General features: G+C 28.4%; 1 protein-coding gene across 1 annotated transcript; it reads left to right on the top strand.

Annotated features, from left to right (window-relative positions):
* The first annotated feature begins 162 nt into the window (after positions 1-162).
* Positions 163-23,980, top strand: LOC107457447 (nucleolar protein 11). The gene is made up of 15 exons (XM_087157471.1): positions 163-402; positions 3,291-3,404; positions 4,815-4,871; positions 5,830-6,042; positions 11,107-11,245; positions 12,757-12,909; positions 12,987-13,072; positions 14,787-15,002; positions 16,674-16,759; positions 16,839-16,916; positions 19,962-20,012; positions 20,643-20,721; positions 22,176-22,253; positions 22,374-22,487; positions 23,851-23,980. The coding sequence occupies exons 1-15, from the start codon at positions 283-285 to the stop codon at positions 23,971-23,973; spliced, it is 1,707 nt and encodes a 568-aa protein (XP_087013597.1). The 5' UTR covers positions 163-282; the 3' UTR covers positions 23,974-23,980.
* Positions 23,981-24,167: the final 187 nt, after the last annotated feature.

Genomic DNA, 24,167 nt, shown 5'->3' with positions numbered 1-24,167 from the left:
CTGAAACATTGGCCATTACGAATCACCGAGTAAAATTAATAAATAAAATATAAAAAGTTTCTGATTCATTTAAATCAAAGCTTTTTTGTTTTTAATTAAGAAAATAATATTTATATGAAAAACTTGTCGCCTCTTTTTTCATTAAATTTTTTTATTTGAATCATAACCATAACTGTAAACAGCGTTTGCACGTTTGTTTATTTGTGTTTTTTGTGTATATGCGTATATGAGAATTTTCGAGTTTTGAAAAACATATTCCTTTCCTTTGCTATAAGATTGAAAATGAAATTTTCTGACGAATTTTTATTTAAAAATGTTACTTTGAAAAAATTCCGTCAATTCCCTGCTATTTCTATTAAAGAAAGTCTTTTGATTAACGATGGAAGCAATTCAATTGTAAAAGTATGTCTTTACTTTGATGTTTACAATTACCTTTCTGTATGAAATTGTTGTTGCACCTCACTTACATTTGTATTTAAAAGTATCTTAAATTGCTCATTATTTTATTTCTCATTTAATTATATGTTTCTTTATTATTTTGATTGTTATTTTCTAAGAATATTTTGTTTCTCTTTTACTTTACTTTGCTTTCATATTAAGACTTATTATTTTTTAAGAACAAATATGTCATAAAATTAAGCTATTAATCAACAATATAATGTATCATAAATGAGAGATGTGCATCCGATTTGATACTAGACTTAAATTGAAATTGATTCTGTATGGGTGCCACTCTTCAGTTCTGGGGACTGAAATCAGTCTTGAGAAAAAATTTATAGACTTAATTTCATCAATTCATATCTCTTTCCCATTTGTTTTTTTAAATTAAATTTTCTTTTTCCCTTAAAAGTAACATATTTTCTATTAAAAGTAAATATTATATTTTAATGAAAACTTTTTTATTTTTATTAATTATATCAAATGATCAAGTAATAATGTCACACAGCAATGAAAGTTCATGAATAAGATTGAAAATTTAGCACCTGCTTGTTTAAGTGAAATTTGTATTAATGTTGTGTCTAAATTTGAGTTTTCATTTCCCCCCAACGTTTTGAAATGCTGACCAAAGTCAAATTAAGATTCATTTTTAAATTTATAGAGATAGGACAAATGTAATTAATGGTGAACTGAAAGTAGAGAGGAATAGATTCATGCAAAAAATAGTACGTAGTTTATTATTTAGTAATGTAAAAAGCTGTCAAGGTTGGCCGATCTTTTTGCTGCAAAAATAAAGAAATAAAAAAATTTTAGAAATTGTAAATTCCTAGTTGATAATGATATATGAGAAAATGATTATGATATATCAGCCTTTATCATGCAAAGGTACATTTAGGAGTCAGTGGAAAATTCTGGCACACAGCACTAGACCTTGTTATTTGGTGTTAATTAGAGTAGCACCAATGAGTATCTCTCGATTGATTCATTCTGCTTCTCTGCCATAATTATGATACTATCTTTAAGCACAAAAATTGCCGTCGGTTCTTTTAAATTGTTTATTTGTAATTTTTACTTCATTTTGTAATCAGCAAAGAAAAAAAGGGCTATTACTTTATACCAGGGTTGCAAAAAACCCACCTGCCCAATAAAACCCACCCGGGTTTTACTGGGTATAACCCACTCTGAAAAACCCGGTAAAACCCACCCTAAAGTGGGTTTTACTGGGTTTTTCTAAGATTGATTTCTTTTTTCATCCCCTGTTATATGAAAGAGCTATTCTATTGAAATATATATGTAATCTAGCCTAAAAAAAAATTAACCTACAGTGAAGAAACTAATTGTGTTGGAGACTAGAGAGTCACCTTGCTGGCTAGATTTAACTGTATGGCCATTGATTCACTTTCTATGCAAATAAAAAAATTTCCCCTAACATTTTTTAAGATTAAAATATAAATAAAAAGTAATCCTGTGTTAAAATAAGTTTCAAATGTGTGACGTATGTGAGTACATATAACATTTTGTATCATGATACATGAAGAAACTTTTTTCAGACTTTCACATCAATTTATTTGTATTAATTATCTATATGAAGTCAATTTATAAATTAAACTTAATTATTAATATTAAAATAAGTTTTTTTAAAATAAGGTACTTATCCCTGCCCTCTCTTTTGAAAACCCTCTCATAAAAACATGAAAAGCCCAATAGAACCCAGAAAAGCCCAATAAAACCCACCCGGGTTGGGTTTTTCTACAAAAACCCGGGTTTTTTACAACCCTGCCTTATACATTATGCTCTGCCCCCATTGATAATTTGAGGACTGCCCAAATTCAGATCTATGAGTAACTAACTTTCTAGGAAGCAAACATGGCTCATACACATTATAGACCCTTGACTGACTTCTGGTTGTTACAGCAGTGCTTTACTTTATATCGTTTATGAGTCTGCACTTCTACTTAAACCCTTGGAGGCCAAGTTTGCTACGCTTGTTAATTAGATACTAGTGTGTTTTAATCAAACTTTGAGTCAACAGTGGTACTCTTTTTTAAATTAAAGTTTTATTTAAGAAGGAAATAAACCGATCACCTTAGTGCATATTACCATTAGAACTTTATAATCACAGGCTTTAATTTTTATGTTTTGTTAGGCATTAGTCAATTTTTATATTGCCTTACATCTCAAATTGAAATAATATTAACATTTCTCTTGTAAAAGATGAAAAAAGAAAAACAACCTTAAAATAAAAATGTCCTTAAAATTTTAATGCTATATATTATAGCTACCTCAAATTTTGGATGCAGTTGATTGCTTTTCACATCTCCTCAAAGATTTTTGTTTTACGAAATGCACCTAATTTGTAATCAAGTTACACATTACCAATGATTTCCATAAATCGCCTAAATGATATTTTTCTCAGTGGTTCACAAACTGTGCCTGTGATGTAATTCCATAAACATAAATCATGTGATGTAATGTTCAGGGATCTTTATGGTCATGTTCGTCTTTGAACTCAAGCCACTGTTTATGATTGACTAAGACATAACATCTTGGATTTAAAAATTGCATATGTGGAGCGTGAAACTATAAAATGTGTGAAACAAACATGACTGTAGAATAGATGTTTTCCACACATTTTTCAGAAACGTTGAGCATTATTTACATTTATTACATATTATAATGTGCATAATATTTGTGAAAATATAAACCTATTTAAAATTCAGTTATTGAACTGTGATAAACTTTCATTATGATTCATTAATGTATTCTTAAATAAAATATTCTTATATTATATATTCTTATATAAATTATTAATATTTTGTTACTCATCATATATGCCATATTATCCTTCACAGATACAAGATCAAAAGTTATTACACTCTTGGAATTTAGAACACCCTCACTTTTTTTCATCTGCTGCTGTATATTGTTCTGAAGATGATTCCTTATATTGTATAGTTAATAATAATGTAAGTCTGTTTGAGATGAAGTTATTTAATTTAAGTAATAGGTATAAAATGATGTATGATTATCTGATAATTAAAAACCTTTTTTTTGTTTGTTTTTTTGTATATTTAAGCTTAATTATTTTTCTACTTCTTTAACTTTAATTTTATGAAGCGCTTTCTAAAGAGATATGCAGTTTTAGATTTGGAAACTATCTCTTATGAAAATTATGTTGATTAATTATTTAAAGGTACTCATATCTTTATTGAAAATTCTTCAATATTTTTTGATATTTTTACTGCCTGTATTATTTTGTTCCAATCAAACATTTCTTTGGCTTTTTATTAGTTGATACTCTTATTTTATTTATTACCAATTGTTCTTATCAATATATAATTATTAACAGTTTTCAGCAACTGTTTTATGTTTGATTTCATTAAAATGAATCTATCTAGCTGAAGAGCTTCAAGTTTTGAATCATTAACCTCACCATTAAAAACATTTATCTTTTAAAACTTCTAAACAAGCCACAGTTTTAAGCCATTGAAAAGCAAAATCTGGAGATGAAAAAAAAATCATTAATGAAAAGTGCAATTATATATTATACGGTAAAAGTTTGGCTATCCAAAGTGTACAGATTCTGAACATGGGAAAATTCAGGATAGTTGAGCATCAAAGATATTGCTCAAAGTATTTGATAAATGTTTTGATATCACTTCATTTTCTGATGGAAAAATTGCTGTGCCTTGAAAAAAGAAATTATTGCAATCATCACTTTATAAGTAATAATAATGAAAAGAGACTATAATAGTTGTCCTTTAAATTATGAAAGAAAGAAATAGAAAGAAAGGCTGAAGTTACCTTTGTTAAAATAATGCTAGGGAATAATCTAAAGAAATCTTATTGAATTACCATTTTTTATTTTTACCACTAAATATATGGGTGTTTTATACCACTTTATTTAATGAAAAAAGTATTAAGTCATAATTAAATTGCCAGAAAGAAAAGTTAACTGAAATTGCAAAAAAAGATAACACAAACACGGAAGTGTTATAATGGTATATAAGAATTACTGGTTATAGAAAAATATTAAAGATAGGTAAATAAAAGACACAAACAGTTAAAAAAAAAAAAGCATAAATGAAGAAAAAGAAAATCCATTTCTTTTCATTAAAGGATTTTTTTTCCTAACAAATTGTGTATATTGAATGCATAATTATCAATCTGAAGTAAAAACATTAAAGACAATGTAATTTTTTGTTGTGACAATTTAATCCATGATTACAGTTGAGCTTAAAAGTAAGCCAAGTAAGATTATTAAAAAAAGTTTTACAAGTATATGAGAAAATGTGACTCGGAATAATAAATAGTAGTAAAAAAAAAGATGTGTTCTTAAATATATATTAAAACTTAATTAGTTTTTAACTTTTCAGACATTGCTCAAGTGGTCACCTGATGATGAAACTCTGAATAATGGCTCCGAATTTCAGGTAAAGTTGTCTAACCTTTGAGATGTTTTCCTTTTGATTAATTTCCTTCTTTTATCATGAATGTCTAAAATTATATTTTTTTTCTCTGTGTTTGGTTTTTTTGATGTATACCTTTCAATCGTAAAATTATTTTTTGTTTTGTATACAACGTATCTTTTTGTCTATGGGTTGTTTCATATCTTATAATGCAATACATTTTATTGAATTGAATTTTCTCGGCAAATAATAAAAATAGTTGTAACAGAAAATAATTTTTTTATAACTTCAAGGAAAATCCATTTCCATATAATATAATTAATATTCATTATCAAAAATACATTACAAAAAAATCTTCAAGAAAAATAATCAATAACTCATAATTTCTGTAGAGCTGGGAGTTTTTTCCTCTGTTTAAACTTATAGTGCATTCTATAACAATGTTTATTTTCATTTGCTGCTACATAAAAAATGAATCTTTGTGCTTAATATTAATTTTTCTTGGATAACAAATTTTAAATTCAACTGAACTTTGAAATTAATAGATATTGAATATTAAACCTAATTTTTGGTTTACGACTACTAATGCTCAATTCCGTAGCCTTGTAATTTTTGAACCAAATTCAGCAAACAAAGGCAATCCTGGATTAAGTATTGGGAGAAATTTGTATTTGTTGAGGTCTTTTTGTTAGACCAAATCCGAGTTTGTGTTACATTGCAAGGAAAACCTTCCATGGTTAGCCTGATAGCAAGGGGGCTCTAACCTATGATGGGTCTTCCACTGAGGATATTTTATGTTGACACTATGGTCAGTGCTAGCAGAATTAGTTTCAAGCAGCCATCGCTGGGAATCTACCCCGCCACCTCATTGGCTCTATTCCCTGAACCACCACGGCTCATATGAAAATGATTATAGCCATACAATTTTTTTTTTATGTTTATGAAATTTTTATTATAATAGCTTTTTATTTATTTATTTCAGTTTCAAGAGCCTGTGTTTTCTGTGATACCCTTAAGAAAGCATAAACCAATAGTTTTGTTTTCATCTGGAAAAGTTCTGTTAACAGAACTTCTATATGTTTCTTTGGATCCTATAGGAAAGGCATTTATATCCGAGGATGAAGAACTACTGTGGGCCGACGGTATCGAGATTCCTTCAGAAACTAAAATCTTTTGCCTTACTCTACCAAAAGATGTATGTTTAATGTCATCAATGATTTCATATATTTTATCGAGCACATAATTTTTTGCTATAAACTTTATTATAAGTTATACAGTGAAATTTTACCTTACTGTACTTTTTAAACAGATACCTCGTATTACAAATGTATATTTAGCTCTCTAACAACCTTCAATATATTAAACATTATAGTGCCATTCTTAAAAACAAACATTCACTTAACTATATCTAAACAACTGTTTAAATATCTTTCGTTTTACTCTACTTAAAGAATTTGATATTATTTAAGATCTCATATATTTTATCAGGTTCATAATTTCTTACCTCATGCTTAGCAATATACAGTGAAGTTCTACCTTACAGCTAATTCTCAAAGCAGACACCTCACACTACAGATTCTTGCCTTCCGTTCTTTAAAGAGAGCACTTGACTAGATGTTGACAGCATTTTGCATCATAAAATACTCTTTAACAGCCACATTTTTATAAACTATTTTTTACAAGTGTAATTTCACACTTTCTTATGATAAAAATGAGGTGATACAAGAATTGTAATGTTACTTATAAATTTTGTGTGCTTATATCGAAATACTGCTGAGTTAACACTCAAATTCGATTTAATATAAAATTCTCTTGTTACTTCTAAACTCTTTAAGAAGAAGGAGCTTTTTAATTAAAATTGTTAAAGAAAAGCTTTTACTCTATGTTATTTTTCCTTCTGCATCTGGAGCATTTTACTTATTTCTCAAAATACATTTGACTGAAAAAGAAAGAATATCAAGCTTATTCAGTTAACAGGAGGTCACTATATCATGACTGCATAAAATTAGTGCAAATATTTTCTTACATTTCATAAATACTGGGTTTGTTTTAGCGAAAACATTCTGCAATCTAAATAGAACTGTGAAACTGGCTAATACAATTTTTTTTTTATGTCAATACAGTAAAAGTGTTAGTTAACAGGGGTCTGTCCAAGCCGAATTTACTACCTTTAGAGGTACCTTCACAAATTCAGTTTTAGGTAAAATGGTAGTTTCACAAATTCGACTTCGGGAAAAACGGTAGTTTCACAAAATACTTTTTCTTAAAATTTTATTTTTGTATCCCTTAAGAAACGATAAATCTATATTTTTACCATGTTTTTGTGTTGATTTTTTAATATAATTTTTAATTTTTCACAAATTATGCCTAAATTTTCACAAACTGGTTACCTTTCAGAAAAACCTAGACAGACCCCTGTTTAATCTATTACATTAAAGGTTAAAAATGCTTTTAAATTTTTAAGGTGACATCTTTTAATATTGCACATGAACTTTAGACATTCATTCAGTGAGTTTTCAGGATTAAAACTTTGCTTCTCGAGAATGATGTCATGAAATTAGAACACTTTATTCTCTAGCCTTTAGAATTACATCATGATTATTAGTTATTGTAAAAGAAAAGTCTTTATGAGATCTTGAATGATTTAAATATCACCCAGAGATCAAGCAAAACTAAAATAGAAAAAATTTGAATAATACCACATGTTTTGACTCTGAAATAAATCATCTCTTACAACACTTCACAAAAAGAGTGAATAGAGTTTTCATAGAAGATAAATATGATTGATGCATGTATTGAACTTTTTGAAAAGAAAATTCAAGATGTATCAATAATGGTTTAAATAGTTTTTTTGAGACTTTTGTTACTGAATAACTTGTTGATGGAAAAATGTTAGTTTGAAAGCACAATGTTTTATACCTGTTTCGGTGTGATTTTTCGAGAATTGAGAAAAAAATTTGTAGGTGTGCTTGACAACATCAGGCTCCCTTAAGATTTTATGCTGCTCTGAGTTAATTATTCTCCCTGAGCTGTTTACCTGAGTTCCATCTCAAATACTTCATAGTACCCTTCCTTCAAAAACTGCAATCGCCTCCTTGTCAATGCCCAGGTCAATAATTCCACTGTCCAAAAATTAGACGAGTATTAAGAATAAGATGCACTTAACTATTCAGAGGGCACTCTTTTAAGAATGTCCTCTTGAACAGGCATTTTCCTTGGTTTTGGAAATGTCTATTAAACTGAATAAATAATCAGTATGAAGAAATTAATGCAATGTAGTGTTTTAACCAAAAAAAAAAATCTTATTAAATGTATCTTTTTTTGGAATCTGCAGGATATTTTTGTTTATTTATCTTAGGTTTTATCATCTTACTTTGTTTATTTTTAGTTATTCTTTCAAACTGAAAAGTAACTATATTATGCAGACGTGCCAACTCTCCCGCATTTTGCGGGAGTCTCCCGAATTTTGAGTTATTCTCCCGCCCTCCGGAATTGATTTGAAAAACTCCCGAATTTTACTGCGATCGACGGCCAAACTCAAAATTACCTAATTTTTCCGCGAGTGCGAAGGTAAGTTTTTCTTTCAGCTTGAATTCCATCCCCTCTTATCAAACTACCATCTGCCTGAAGCGTAGCTGAACATGCTTTATTTTCCCCCCTCTTCAACGTTACCTCTAAAAACACTCCTATTTCACCCGCCCCCTTCCACTGGGGGCGGGTGAAATCTTCCTCTTCTTTCGTGTGGAGTTCAATGCAATGACGTCACATGTCGTTATCGAGTGACGTCCGTTCAGGAGTCGGGAAACTCGTACTCTCGATAGTTGGAATTGATATTGTATCTTGCTGTTTTTATAGTTTTTAATGCGTATTTTTCCACGGTTGGCAACAAGCTCGTAAACTAGCAACGTGATATCAATTATTCGTTTAGTCTTCGTATATTTAAAAAAAAAAAAAAAATTCAAGGATGTCTTAAGTCGAAACGGAAGTATGGATCAATTTCAACAAATCATGTACCAATGACTTTAGCAAGACTTAATTGCGGAGAGCTAAGTCTGCAACTCTTTTTTTCATGCATACAGTAGAGAACCATTTATCTGGTATCCAGATAATCCGGAAAAAAAATTTGCTCGGTTCTCCCGCCATTTTGAACTAAAACGATATGAAAAAAAAAAGCGGAAACTGGACTAATCCTTGAAGTTGAGTAGAGGAAAATGTGAGGAAGGGAAGAATTTTTTTCCCCATTTACCCAGAGAAACGTCATTTCTTCCGCGACCTTGAAGATTTTAGATCTTTATTCTCTTTTAGGTCGTTAAACTCAAAGGAGTGGCATGATGATTTCGTTTGCTAGTTTGATTTACGAGGGGGTGGGGAAAATGCATTGCACATGCATATCAGTGAACAGAAGATGAAAGAGAAAAATATATTTATCTATTTGACATCGATTAATAAAAATAAAATGATTTTCTTTTGAATAAATTCTGATTCTTTGGAAGTGCGGTATCATTCGCAAGTTTTTCTTGATGTGGAATCACACCTGCTTTAATTAAAAATCGCGTTTTTATAAAAATAAAAAAAAGGAGAATTGTTTATTAATTTAAGCATACAATTATTTTATGAAGCAGATTGCAGTTTCGTTTTTCTGATTCCACTACGTTTTTTTTTTTCTTTTTCATGATAAATTTTGCACTCAATAAAATTATTTGTATTACCAAATTTTTTCATTAGTTTTTTTTTTTTTTTTTAAAGTCCGTTGATCTTGCCTTGTTCTAGGTTTTAATATTTATGCTAGTGCCGTTTTTTAACTATCGTTTCGGTTCGATAATTTTCAAGTGTTGTTTTTATTTAGATTAATAGGTTTTCCTTTTATTTTCGCCCCCCCCCCATGAAATATATTGCGTTATTTAATCATTGGTTTTGTTTATTAGTTGATTTAGGAATCGTAATTATTTTTTAAACTTGTTTTTCTTGTCTAAACTTGCAAATTTTTTTATTCTTTTAAATTTTATTTTTCTACAATTTTTTTCCTTTTTAGATTTAGGAGTGCTTTTCTTTTTTTCTCTTACTTTAAAATGTGTTTACATTTTTTCCTTGTAATTTGGGTTTGATAAAACATCGATTAACGACACTTTTTTGTCGATCCAGGAAACCGGGAAATTAAGACATCCGGGATAGCGATGGTCCCGAGCATCCCGGATAATTGGTTCTTTATTGTACAGACATTAGTATTGAATTGGTTTTTTAAAATAAAATACTTATTCAATTTGTTTATTTTTTAAAAGTTTTTGTGTATTTTTATTACAGTGTCGGGTTTTTGAATAATGTTTTATTAAGGAAATGGTATTTATTTAAAGAGTATCTACCTAATATAGTTTTGTGTTGCTAAATCTGTGTTTAATTATTTTATTTCCATTTAATATTTTTAAACAATTATTGCTCTATTAGTGTGTAAAATTTCTTGCATTCTTATATTTAATAAATTTTTTACTTAAAATTCCTTAGAAGTGCCAAATGTTGCATACCATGCACCTTTTTTTACCCCTCCTGAAATCTCCTGAATTCTTGTTAGGGAAACTCCTGAATGTTAATTTTGCTAGGTTGGCACGTCTGATTATGTATCCTTAGAAATAAAATGTTATGCTAAATTTATTGCATTCTATACCATAAAACTTACTGCCCCTCATGCATTTTTAAGGTGCATATATGAATGTCTAAAGCATAAATTATTTGGGAATATAATAATTTGTCATGAAACATTTTATTTTGCATTATTTAAACAAAAAGCAATCTTGTTTAAATAATATGTTTAATCAAGAATTAATATATAAATTTCTTACATAGTTTTAAAATATTGATAATTTAATAAAGTTAAATAGTCTTTTAATATTATTAGAAATTGAGTGTTGAAATCAGGAATTTAATTTTGTTAAATAAGCAATCTAATTTAATTCGAATCTGGTACACATATATTGTGTGACTGCCAATTTGTTTGTAATAAATGCAATTTCAATTCAGATATAATTTCGTCCTTTTTCATTTAAATTTTCTGTATCTTTTTGTACAAATAAGAGTGGGGTCAGAATAAATTCACAAATTCAGGACTTCTTCAAGAAGTTTATTGTTATTGAACATGTTATTATTGTTTAATCTAAAAAAAATTTTGTCGAATCTTTCTTTCCCTGAATGTAAATGTAATTTTACTATCTTAGTATTAATACCCTTTTATGTAAATAATGACACCTCCTAATAATTTATTTTTTAGTCAACATCTTACAAATTTCATAGCTTTTCTATTAGAAAAGGAAAAGCTGCTGATTACACTTCTAAATTATTGGAAAATGGTCAACTTATATTGAAGAGTTGGTGCTTTGATCACTACAATACTGCTTTTATAACTATTTGTAAGTACTATTTTTAAATGTTTTATTTCTCCTCTCTTTTTATAATTGAGTGATAGCCTTTATAGTAAATTATGTTTTTTCACTATTCAACCAATTGAATAAAATGATTTCATAAATCAGAACCAACTGTTACTGGTCTCCTTTAAAAGTTGACTTGAAACTTCATAAATCCATTTGTACAAAAAGGAAGGAAAAAAATAGTGTGCTTTATATGTTAAGAAATTCTTTGCTGTTTGTCTGGCTAAGTTTTGAATGATAACATTTACTCCCTGATCTGTTATAATCGTATTTAGTTGCAATGTTTTCACAATGCTAGTGGCAGCTTCAATTTTGTTTTGTTGTAAAATGTATGTTATGTACACTGTCATGTGTGTGTTTTAATATAATTAAGGCTTTCTAATATCTGCCTCTGGTATCATTTTGTCTTAATAGAAAGGCATTGTTTCTAATATTGAACATGGGAGAAGTGTAGTATAGATTGCTTTTAATTTATTTTGAAATGGTTTTTTGCAGAAACAAGATTTAATAATGACTGCAGGTGATGAAAATACTTGTTGTGTACTGTGATTAGTATGAACTTTGTGTTGTATAAGCATCGTGTTGAAGCAATTTTTGCAGGAAAGGAACTCAATAAAAATTGGGGGGGGGGGATAGAGAATGGATGTGTAATTTTGGCAACACTAAGGTCAGCATTGGTTTTTTTTTTTTTTCTTGTAAAATGTATGTGCACTGCTATATGCATGAATTAACTTAATTAGAGCTTTCTAATTTATTACTATTGGTCTCTGATATCATTTTATCTTAACTGGCTGTGAGATCATGAACTTGACTTTCTTGTTCTTTCCAAATGCCTTATTTCTCTTCCGCAGAGTAGCTTGCAATTCGCCTGAAACATAGAGGCAATGCTTCTTTTTGTGCTAAATTTAAATCAGTAGTAGATCATACCTTTACACTTGATCATTAATTATTTTATAATAGCCTAACTGTTGGATTTTAGTGTAGCACAACAGTTTTCAGCATTTTTAACTGTGAAAGCCACCTGTTTCGTAAAAAAAAAATATATATTGAGGACCACTAAACTATTAAATATACAAACAAAAATTATAGTGACAAATAGACACCTATTATGTAAGTATGATGAATATATATATATAGAAAGAGAGATGTATATATATATATATATATATATATATACAAATAGAGGTTGGACAGAATAATAGAAACACTTCCATGCTTATTCGGTTTTTTTTCTTCATATTTCTCAAAAAATACTTATTTAATTGTTTTTAAAGTGTTTAGGTCACATGATTTCTGAAACATGTCAGTAAAATTTAAAGCTTTAATAAATTATGCTCAAAATTTCGTAAACCAATTTAAAAGACTTTACATTTACCTAAATAATGGTCATAGTGTTTTGCAATGGAGTGTGAAGTTCATAGTAATAGTAAACCTTGACGATAAGTCAAACTGTTTCCTTCTTTTTTTTACGATAAATATTTTTATTGCTGTAGGGTCTGATGGAACTGTTCATACTCACCCTGTACACAGTCTAACACCATCTTTGTTACTTCAACACAAAAGCATCAAAAATCCTCATAAACTTGCAATTAGTGTTATCAATGCTGATCATATTGCTATAGCTGTAAATGATAGTAAGAAAAAAGGTATAATTTCTTGACATATTATTCTTTATTTTATTTTATGAAAAAATAAACAGTTAATAAAGATATCTTATTTGTAGAGACTAAATTAGAAATGTGGGATGTAAAGTTCACTTCCCTGAAAGCTGAAAAAACTCTGAAGACCTCACCTGCAGAATACTATCAAGTATGTATTATATAAGTATTATAAATAATTTACTCAAAATAACAATTCTTAAATCTTTGCTTAATGCTGGAAGGTAATTTTTATTCGCCCTCACTAAATCTGCATTAGATGAGAGGTGAGGAAAAATTAGGCAAACATGCTTTTTTAATTGTAATGCAATTGCAAAATCAATAAAACTTTGTGATACTATAAATCTAATATATTGAACTATTACTGTGGACAATAATTTTTTTATTATGTTTCTCATGTATTGCAACTTAAATTTGGATTGAATTGAAGATTTCTAAGAATTGAAGAACCTAAAATCCACCTTGATTGTATATAATAAGGGTGGCCAAGCTCCTTAATAGTAGAGCTACTTTTCAAAATTTGAAATTTTTTGCGAGCCTCAGTTAAATAGGTATTTAAAAGGAATGCGGAAAATGCATTAATTTTTTTTTTACAGGAATCATATTTATGGAAAACATATAAATAAAATGACAAAATATGTGTATTGAATTTAAATATTAAAAATTAAACACGTCTATTTTACTTCTCTTGATATTTCATTAAAATTTTGTGAATAATTGGTAACAGCACTTCTCAGTAATTCTTTGAGATGCTGGTTAGTTAATACTCATCGGTGTTTGGATTTCATGAATTTTAAAGCGAAATAAAATGATTCACATAAGTACGTTGTTCCAAATATTGAAGTAATTCGACAAGCAGCCTTTTCTAATTCAGGATACTTTGATTCTGGTACAAATTTCCAACATTCAGTAATCAACGTCGACTTATATTTTAATTGTAGAGCTTGATCTTCTTGCATCTCTATTAATTCTAATTCTTCAGATGCTTTTTGAGTCATAATTATATTGGAAATGGAAAGCTCACCTTGAATTATGTTAATTTCAAATGGATTCAGAAAAATATTAAAATATAATAGCACAAAAATGAAATAGGAACTCGGGTACATTTATCGAGAGCCACAAATAATCCTTCAAGGAGCCGCAGGTTGGCCGCCTCTGGTATATAAAAACTCCTGTTTTTTTACAAAGACTCCTGTATATTACGACTATCTCCCATTTAACCATATATTCTCAAATGTCTCCCTATTTTCTGGAAACAATTTTTAAAAAAATTGTTGATAAAATATTTGCTAATGGCAAAATTATTATTGCCAGTAATGAAATACCTCCGCTACCACTCCGACCGAACCGGATGTAGTGAGAATTCTCCTGTGAGTCTTTTATTCAGTAAATCCTTTCCCTTTTTTTTCTTTCTTTTTTTTCCCCTCCGATAACGAGCTTTGTTCTGACAGCTAGGAATGTGACTGAGAACTTCGTTTGTTTGCATTGTGTTTTTACCCTTCTGTTTCCGTTTTCAGTATCATTTATTGTGGGTGTCAATTGAGCAACTAGAAAATAAACTGTATAAAAAATAAAATTCAGATGTAAATTAGGTATCCTATTCATTTCGCATAGTAATGCAGAGTGGGAGAGAATTCTTTCTAAAGTTGAAAAAAGTTTGCTCCAAATTTCGCTCATCTCTTTCTAATGAAAAACTTGAAAGCTTACATTTGCTGAAAAGTTCCGATGTTCCATTTCCCGATGATGACATTTATTCCAATGCTGAAAAGCATTGGAATAAATGGAATAAAACAGTCACATGATTTATGTTACTATTAAAAAAGATAATATTTACGTGTCTCACAAATTAAAATATTTTTCTATAGCTTATCACGCTGGATTCAAGTTTATTCTTGCAACTGGATGAAATCTTAATTGAAATCCCTTTTAATATTGACAAATCAACCTTAGCTGCTGCTCTTGGAAAATCTACTGATATTCTTTCAAAGACAGAGTACAGGTGGAATGCTTCAACTCTTGCAACTGAAATAGAAAAGCAGTCTGATGATGCAATGGACATTGATTGCAGCTCTAATAAAGAAGTAAATATTAAATATATTTTATTAGATTTTGGATTAGAAATATTTAGCTCTTGACCTAAATTATAGGTTCCCCTGTTTTTTGGAGTAACTTTCTCATTCTTATGCTATTTTTAGAGCTCTTGAAATGTGTAGTTGTCGCTTAAAAAAAATTTCCCTAATGGTTGGCACTGAACTGTTACGTTCTTCGCCGCATAAGATGCTGAAAATATTGCTGGAGGTGAGCAACAATATCTACACAACACATACCCACTCACAGGGTGGGCCATAGGCAGGCAACACACAGAGATAATTGGCTTTACTATCAGGCACGCTGACCTTTTAAGCACCTGACCAGCTTGTCAAAAACATAAAAATTCTGTGATCGACAGGAATTTTTCTGTGGTTTTTTTAGGGGTCCCTAAATCCTAATTTTTGGGGTGTTTCCTAAATTCCTGAAGAATGTAAATATAAATTTTTAAATTAAGGAATTTTTTTTTTTTTTACTACAGTAATTTTTGGTAGTAACGGCGTGGCCTATCTTTAATTAAAAGTTAAATTATTATTTAATGATGTGCCGCATATATGCCAATCTGACAATTTAATTTTACCACGGATTTCGCGCTAGAATATTAATCAAAACCATATTTTTACAAAAATTTTATAAAACGGCGTATCAATTTTCTCTTAAAATTGTATATTTTTCTCATTTTTTGCTAATATTTTTTATTAAAATCTGGTGAGTAGGATAAGTTTATGATTGACGATGAAATGTACGATGTCAACCGCAAATGTGTAACAAAATCCAATTCACAACTTTATCACACGTTATCCTTTGTCACGTCATCAATACACAGTATTTTGCTTCAGTTCTATCCTTTTAACTGCAGCCAATTAGCTGTTTCTACTTTCTTTTTACACCATGCCATTGGTCCATACGAATCCGCATCTGGCTTGCACCGACAACAGTGCTGACGTGAAATATCCTCAGTGGTAGACAGTTCATGGGTTAGAGTCCCCTTGCCGTAAGGCTAACCATGGGAGGTTCTTGTGATCTTCCTCTCCTTGTAATGCAAATGCCGGTTAGCTCCATCAAAATGTCCTACACGAAGGCAAATTTCTCCCAATACTTGATCCAAGAGTTCCATTGTCTTCTGGATTGGGTTCAAAATTACAAGGCTACGTAGTTGAACATTAGTCGTCATAAACCCAAAAATTGGGTTGGCTGTTCAACGACTGTTATATATGAAGAAAAAAAGTTGCATGTATGATTTTGAGTTCATGGGTTTTACGTTAGAAAATTTTTGAATATGTTTGCATCTGTTTCATCTTTTTTTGTGCTTAAATTGCCTGGTTTCTTCTTAATAATGGTTGGAATTGGTAGTGTAGTGGGCCTTTTCTGCTGAAAACTACTGTATTTAAAAAAATTGAAATGAAAAATATGCCATATAAATAAGTATGTAACTCTCAACGAAATTGTGAACTCTCAGCGAGATTATGAACTCACAACAAAATTGTGAGCTCTCAACATCAAAATAATCTAAAAATGACTATAAAATTCTCCCAGGTATCTTCTATGATTTTCTTTTTTTTTTTTTTTTTTTTCCCTTCAGTTCTCTGTATTTTTCAAGTTTTTATTTTCATTTTCTTGTTCATAAGTATGGGGAGAATAAGATATTTCTTATCATATTTTAGGCCTTAAAAATGATCAGCCAAAAAAATGCAGTTGAGAAAATGGATACCGGTGAAATAGCCAATGAAATTGAAATATTAGCAAACCGGTAAGTTTAGTTGATAATTATAACTTTTAAAAAGATTGCACTTTTATGACTTTGTAGTTATTTTAATTATTTATTTCAGGTTTATAAATGAAGGATCTATGTTTAAGACAAACAACAGAGAATCAGATCTATTCAATTTGCTTTGTTTTGCTCTAAGGTTTGTTGTTTTCATTTGAAACTTATATTTGTATTATTAATACAGAGCTCATTCTAGGCAGAAAAAAGAGCAGGGTGCAAAAGTTTAAAAAAAGGGCATTATTATTCTAAAAAGGCAATAATTTCTTTCAATGGGCTTTACACATACAATTAAAAAACATTGTCAATTAGTAAAAGATTTTTTTTTTCTTTACTTTACTAAAAGTAGGAAAGCAATTATATTAATTACTAATTTTTATCAATAAATTAACATATATAATGAGTTAATGGGTAGTAATTTATTTAGTAGCTTAGTAATTTATTTAAAATGCATGCATATATTAATAAAATAATAAATGTATGTTTTTAAGTTTTTGTAGTTATGATTTAATAATTAAAATGATTAATAATTAGGATTTAATGGTAGTGGAAGTAACTGCAAACTTTCAATGACAAGTGCAACAAGGGGTGTGATGGCTATTTTTCCTTTCCCATATAAATGTATTCCTATGTATTGACAGCAATGACAAACTAAATGAAGAGAGTTGAAAGTAACAAAAGTTTAAGAAATCCATAGAGAGTTTGGGGGAAAAAACAAAGAAAGGGCAAAAAGGTTATGGAGTCTATTATATCAGGGCACTAATTTACTTTAAGGGGGGGGCAACAGGGTGGATTCTTTTAACTAAAAAGGCAGCAGGGTGCTGCGCCCTGTTTACCCTGCCTAGAATGAGCTCTGATTAATATGATTCTATTTAAATTAATACTTCTTGGAGAAGACAATGCTATGAATAATTTTCATGATATGAAAATTATTCAGGAACACTCTAAATAAATGAATTTCATTGCAATGAATATCTTGATATATATATATATATATATATATATATATATATATATATATATATATATATATATATATATATATATATATATTTGCAAATTTTAGTTTTCTTTAAGTTATAAAATGTGGCTACAGGCAACAGGATTATTTTTACTTCATCAGGAGTAAATAGTTTGTAGTACAGTGCCCGCCGCTAATAAAATCAGCCGCTTTATAAAATCAAATCGGCAAGAACCGAATCGTTACAATATTAATGCATGTTAAAAACGTCCTTTAATAAAATCAATGACGCCGCTTTTTAAAATCAAAATTTTGACTACATAATAAATCAAAAGTGCAATATTTTAGCTTTTTTTGTTCTTATTTGTAAAATTTTATTTTTTGGAAGTTTAAAGATTTTTTTAGAAGAAACAACAGTTACTCACAAACCTGTGAAACAGGTGTGGTTAGCACTTTCCTGTGATATACATAGTGTAAGAGTTGAGGAAAAATGTGCGTAGTAAGCAGGGAGTTCATAGAAATCATTTATCAATGTCAATTTCTTGACTTGAATGAAGTTTGGAGAAACCTATCTCACTCAATAGGGGGTTGAATTCTTATCTTCCCTTTTTTGAATGAACCATAGAAGGGAAAGAAGTTTCTTTTGTTATCTATCTTAACAGAGAACATGAATAGATTTCCATCATTTCCAAAAACTGTCTGTGCACATGCTCCATATTATTTAAGCCATTTGAGTAAATTATAAATAGAGTTAGAGCACATATCATTTTTAAGTTCGTTTGGTGTCAAATTTTATCATCATGCTGAAAAGAAAGGATTTGAGTCTTAAAGATAAATTCGATGTGTTACAAAACTATGATAAGCTTCCTAAATGTAGTCAACGTGAAGCTTCAGGTAAATTAGGGATTTCCCAAACTGTTCTTTTCAACATTCTGAAACAAAGGATAAATATTTCCGAGGAAATAAAAAAGAATGGAAATCTGTCAAGAAAGCGTAAGCGTGAAGGAAAATCGGAGGAAATTAAAATGGCTCTGTTAGAATGGTTCAAAAATGCACGCGAACGAAGAATTCCAATTTCCCGTGGAATTTTATTTCACAAAGCGCAGGACTTTACTAACTTATTTGGTGATTCTGATAACGAACTATCGAAATCCCTTACTATTTTGGAATCAATGCATTTGATTCGTAACTCATGGGACATTGTTTCAATCCAAACAATATCAAATTGCTTTAAAACGTCTGGATTAAGCACTGGCGATGGAGCTGATAACTGTTTCGATGAAATGCTCAGCAATGAAGAAAATGAAATGGATGAGAATTTTTCACGTTACGTAGCTGCATGCAATCAGCAATGAAGAAAATGAAATGGAGGAGAATTTTTCACGTACGGACCTGCAAACATCAGGAGAAAAATCTGATTCTGAAATTGTTACAGACATCAAAAATTGCAAAGTTATTTCCAATCAAGAAATGGAGGAATCAGACTCAGAAGATGAAATAAACTCATCAGTGCCATCTTCAAGTCAGAAAAGCACTTAATGTATTGCGGCAAGCTTTAGAACAAAGAGGAGGAAATATCGAAAACTATAAACTCTCAAATGATGTTCAAAAGTTAATTTTAAATACTGCAACTCAAGCAACTATTGATCGTTTTTTTTGCAAAAATTTTGTAAATTTATTTTTATGTAGGGTTTTACTTTATTAAAATAATTAAAGTAGTTAAAATAAAGCATTAATGTTGTCATTATTTCAGCTTTTAAAGTGTGTGCATTTAGAATACATATATCGTAAAAAAAAAATTTTTTTTTTTCAAATGTTGAATTGCCTCTTAATAAAATCAGCCGCTTAATAAAATCAAACGAGCATAAAACGAAAGTGATTTTAATAAAAGGCGGGCACTGTATAGTTATTTGTACTTTTTAGTCAAGAAGAAGGCTGATAGTTTGGCATCAAGATTATTAGTTTACGAAAGACATTTTAAAATATATTAATTACATTTATTTATTTAAAAATCTAGTTTCTTAATTTATAAATTTTCAGATAGCAAATTATTTTAAAAAATATGTTAATTAATTGTGATGAAATTGAATTTTTTTTCTAAAATTTAATTTTGTTTCTTAAAAATGCTGCAATTACTTACTTGAAATATATATATATGAATTCTATTTTATTAATATTATTTATTTAAATTTGCCTAATTTTTATTTGTGTTTCAATTCGTTTTAGGTTAAAGTATAAAAAGAAAACGGCATGTTCCATAGACCCGGATGTCTTATTGTATCCTTTTCTATTTTTTTCTTCCTTTATTTAATTTCTGTAAATACTGAAATTTATTGAAGAATTTCAGTAGCTTTTAAAAAACGTTAATACTTAAAGGTGTTTTTATATTAGTGTAAAAATAATTTCAATGACTATTAATTGTTTGCAGAGAGTTTTCTGAACTATACCTGCTACCTCAATTATTTATCATTCGAAATAATTCATAATTTTTAAGTACTTTTCTGTTTAATCAATAATAAATGTATATTTCATTTTTATTTCAAACTTTATAATGACATGTTTTATAAATTACTTCTCTTAAAAAATTATTTAAATACATTGCAATTTATTTATATTTTTAAATCATTATTACATTTGAGTTTCCTTATAGATTTTTGTAAGAAATGTTAAGATATTTCTCTCTTTCAAAAACAAGTTTGTTTTAAAAACTTAATTAAAAATGTTTTTTTTTTTTTTTTTTTTTTTTAATGGAATTCTCCTATTACAATAAATGTTCCATTAAAATTTTAATCTTAGCCCAATAGTTCATTTTGAGATAGCCCAATAGTTATCTTATTTTTAAATTTTCTGAGCAACTATTCCACAATTTTTTAGAGCTTTAAGTAGATTTTCCTTAATATTTGCTAGAGTAAATATTTTTACTTCAACTTACCGAGAATCAACATTGGTGCAATATATGAGAAAAATCCTCTTATTAGATGCAGTAGTGAGTATTTCTTCAGAAAATATTTTAATTTTTCAATATTATTTTCGTTAATTGTTAAAAATTTATATGAGTCACTCTACAATAGACATGTGTATGGTATTAATTTTACAAAAATATTGAAAGGTCATAGGCTATTTCAAAAATTATGAATTTGTTTTGATAAGTGTTTTTATAAGCCATTGCTGTTTTAAAGGATGTTAAAAATCAACCATACCTCTAATAATTTTTGATCTTGTATTAAGTATTCTTTTTAAAATGTGCAGAAACAAACCAACTTTGACTCCCTGGATTCAATATTCATGTCATGTGCTTTCAAATTGTATTTTTCAGTGTGGCTGATTAACAGCTAATTCATTGTGTCTTATTTTTTACCTTAATTAATTTTTGTAAAGTTGTAATATTTAAATTAGATACATTCTAAAGTCAGTTATGCTATTTCAGACATTTATTTTAATATTCTCATTTTAATATCATAATTCAATTTCAAGTAAAACTTGATTACTAATTCTATATTTTCTGACCCGTTGTATGAGTGATTTATCAATCCTCTTAACTTGCTGTAAATTATTATTTTGATGCTTTTCATTCCATGAAGCAGCATTCATCTAAACAAAAGATTGTTAAAATAGCTGCATGTAAAATATTGTTTTGAAACATAATCTTTTGGGTTTTAAAATTTTTTTTATTCTACCACTCAAATGAGCTGAAAAATAATAATTTTAGGTGCTTCTTTTTTAGCATCTACAGTGATTAATTTGAAACATTACCATTATAATAAATAATACAAGTAGCATCATTTTACTAGTTAAATTTTGTGCCATTTTTATTTATGTTCTTTATGAGTTGTTTAATACATAAGATGTTCTAGAAAATTTAGTATTATTGTGTTCTAATTGATGATGCATTAAAATTATATTTAATCTAGTTTAAATCAATTACCAATCAAAATTGTTCTGTATACATTTGTTCTTAAATTTATATTTAAAGATATTTTAAATTTAGCATCAGCGATTCAGCTTGTGCGCTATAACGCTTTAATAATTGTTAAGAAGATTAAAAAAAATTCTAGATAATCTGGAAAAATTGAGTATTATTATGTTCTAATTAATGATGCATAAAAATTATATTAAATCTGGTTTTATAAAATTTATCTGGTTTAAATTTGGTTTCATATTTTTCAAGTAAACTTAAATAGTTAAAATAATTTTATTTTTTGTGACACCCAAGACAATTGTTGGGTACAACATTTTCGTAATGGAAAATTTGCCCCACTTCTTTACTAAGTGCTCTATGTTTTTAGTTTTCGGTGTGACAAAAATATAAATATTTTCTCTGTGTTTATCCACTTAAAAAATGCTGTTTTGAAACCTTTTTTTTAACAATTTTTTCCCGGTATCTTAAAATTATCTTGATATATTATTTTCATTTGAACTGATTGAATATTTATTATTTAGAGACTCTTGGAAATCCTGTTGGATATATCTGAAAATAAGATTACTGTTTCATCCTGTGATATGCCATCAGATGCTCAAGTATGTTTTAATCTACTATATTTTATTTTTTGTTAGATTATAATGCAATGTAATACTGTATTGCTTAAGTTTTTATTTTTATTAATCTATCCTATATTTATTTACTTACATTTATTTCAGATATTTGACTGGGTATTTATCTTAATGAAATCTCATATAGATGTATTACTATCTCCAAAAGATAAGAAGATATTCAAACTTAGGAAAAGATTAGATACTTACCTTTCTGAAAAAGTAAATATCTTTTTTTCTTATTGCTTTTACAATTTAAATTACATTTCTTACCTTTCAGAAAAAGTAAATATCTTTTTTTTCGTATTGCTTTTGCAATTTAAATTACATTTCTTTCTTTTCCAATAATTCAATTGACTGACTGAAGAAAAAAAAGCATCAACTGTAAAAGCACACATAAAGAACAGAAATGAATATACTATTTCCTGAGTATCTAAACACCCAATAACAGTATAATAGTTAAGAGATAAACACATTCAAAATGGTTTAATCAACCTATAGGAAACAATTTTGCACATGGTTATCTCTTACTTTTCTACTGTTATTTGATGTTTAGATACTGAGGAAGATTCTTGTTGAGAGAAGTGAAACTATAGAATGCCCATTGCTGTACTTTGTTCCAGTTGTTTTCACTTTATTCTACGTAGTACAAAGGTTACCCTACCCTCTTTTTAGACCAATTTAACTGACTTTTTCAACAATTATGATGTCAGAAAATAATTTTACATCAAGTTTTTATTTTAAACTTTTCTTATAAATTAACTACAATAGTTCATCGAATTGTGTGTTTTCGACCCCTGTGAATCTTCAACTTTATGATAGGATTACCCCTTTGGAGTTGACGAATTCTTAAGCATTTCGTCACCAGGGTTACTTTGTTTCATTGTATTGGAGGAATTGGGTTGTGTTTCATATAGTATAATACAGGCCATTGTTAATTATTTAGATATATTTTAATTTAAGAAACACATAATACAAATTGATACATTTGACTGGTAGGTCGTATCACTAATAAATCAATCAATGTTTCCATAATGCAATTAAATAGGTTAAAGGGTTGCTTTTTCTATCTTTTCAAACATAGTAAATTAATCAATCATCATAATCTTGTTTGAAATTTTTTGTTTTTGAAATATTAATTACTGTGGTTGTTTAGTTTCATGTTAAAAGTTTTTGGTTTTAGCATTTATCTAGACACATTATTTTAATTATTTAAAGTAGCTGCTAGGGAGCAGATCATTAATCTTAATAATGGCTATACTTAAACGGTTACCTTATTATTTAATATTCTGTTAGTTCCTAATTCTCATAAAGTATGGCATTATTTGTCCAAATTAGTCCAGTATTCTTAAATTATGAGTAAATATTCAAGGTATTTTTTGGTGCTCTCTTTATGTGGTCAGTTTTCCAGTAAACAAACCAGATTTCAACTCAAATTAATTGAGTGTCATCTATATTCAAATGTCAGCTTAACTTCTTTTAGTGAAAAAGTTAGGATTCACCTTCAAAATGAATAACTGAAATGTGACTAAGTAACCTTATAACTTTCTTATATTCTGACCTAGATTTTTTTTTTCTTTTACAGATCGGAATATATGAAGATTATTTGCTTATACAAAATATGTTTGACATGATAAAGAAAGAAAATAATATTTTGCCTATCAAACATACTGTAGGGAAATATTTTGTAGAAACAATAGATATTTAATTTCAAATCTGAGTCTTGTTTTAATGTCTCTTAAATAAAACACAAAGTACAATGCAATATGTACTCACTAAAAAAAACCTTTTTAATGAAGCAAAAAATTAATTCCAAGTAGGATTCTTTACTGAAAATTCCCTGGTGTCATTAAATTTTACTAAAGATTTTTTAATTGAGAAGTCAAAACCAAATAATTACCC

The sequence above is a fragment of the Parasteatoda tepidariorum genome, chromosome 2, assembly GCF_982258835.1.
Source record: "Parasteatoda tepidariorum strain Cologne lab strain chromosome 2, Ptep-v5.0, whole genome shotgun sequence".
Taxonomy (NCBI): Eukaryota; Metazoa; Arthropoda; class Arachnida; order Araneae; family Theridiidae; genus Parasteatoda; species Parasteatoda tepidariorum.
This window is presented reverse-complemented; position numbering and strand designations above follow the sequence as displayed.

What these genes read in the sequence shown, in the direction of transcription:
- LOC107457447 (XM_087157471.1), top strand. Translation starts at nt 283, where the DNA reads ATGAAATTTTCTGACGAATTTTTATTTAAAAATGTTACTTTGAAAAAA. An exon ending in ATTGAAATATTAGCAAACCG is followed by an intron (nt 16,760 to 16,838) that starts GTAAGTTTAGTT and finishes TATTTATTTCAG; the next exon opens with GTTTATAAATGAAGGATCTA. An exon ending in ATAGACCCGGATGTCTTATT is followed by an intron (nt 20,013 to 20,642) that starts GTATCCTTTTCT and finishes AATATTTGCTAG; the next exon opens with AGTAAATATTTTTACTTCAA.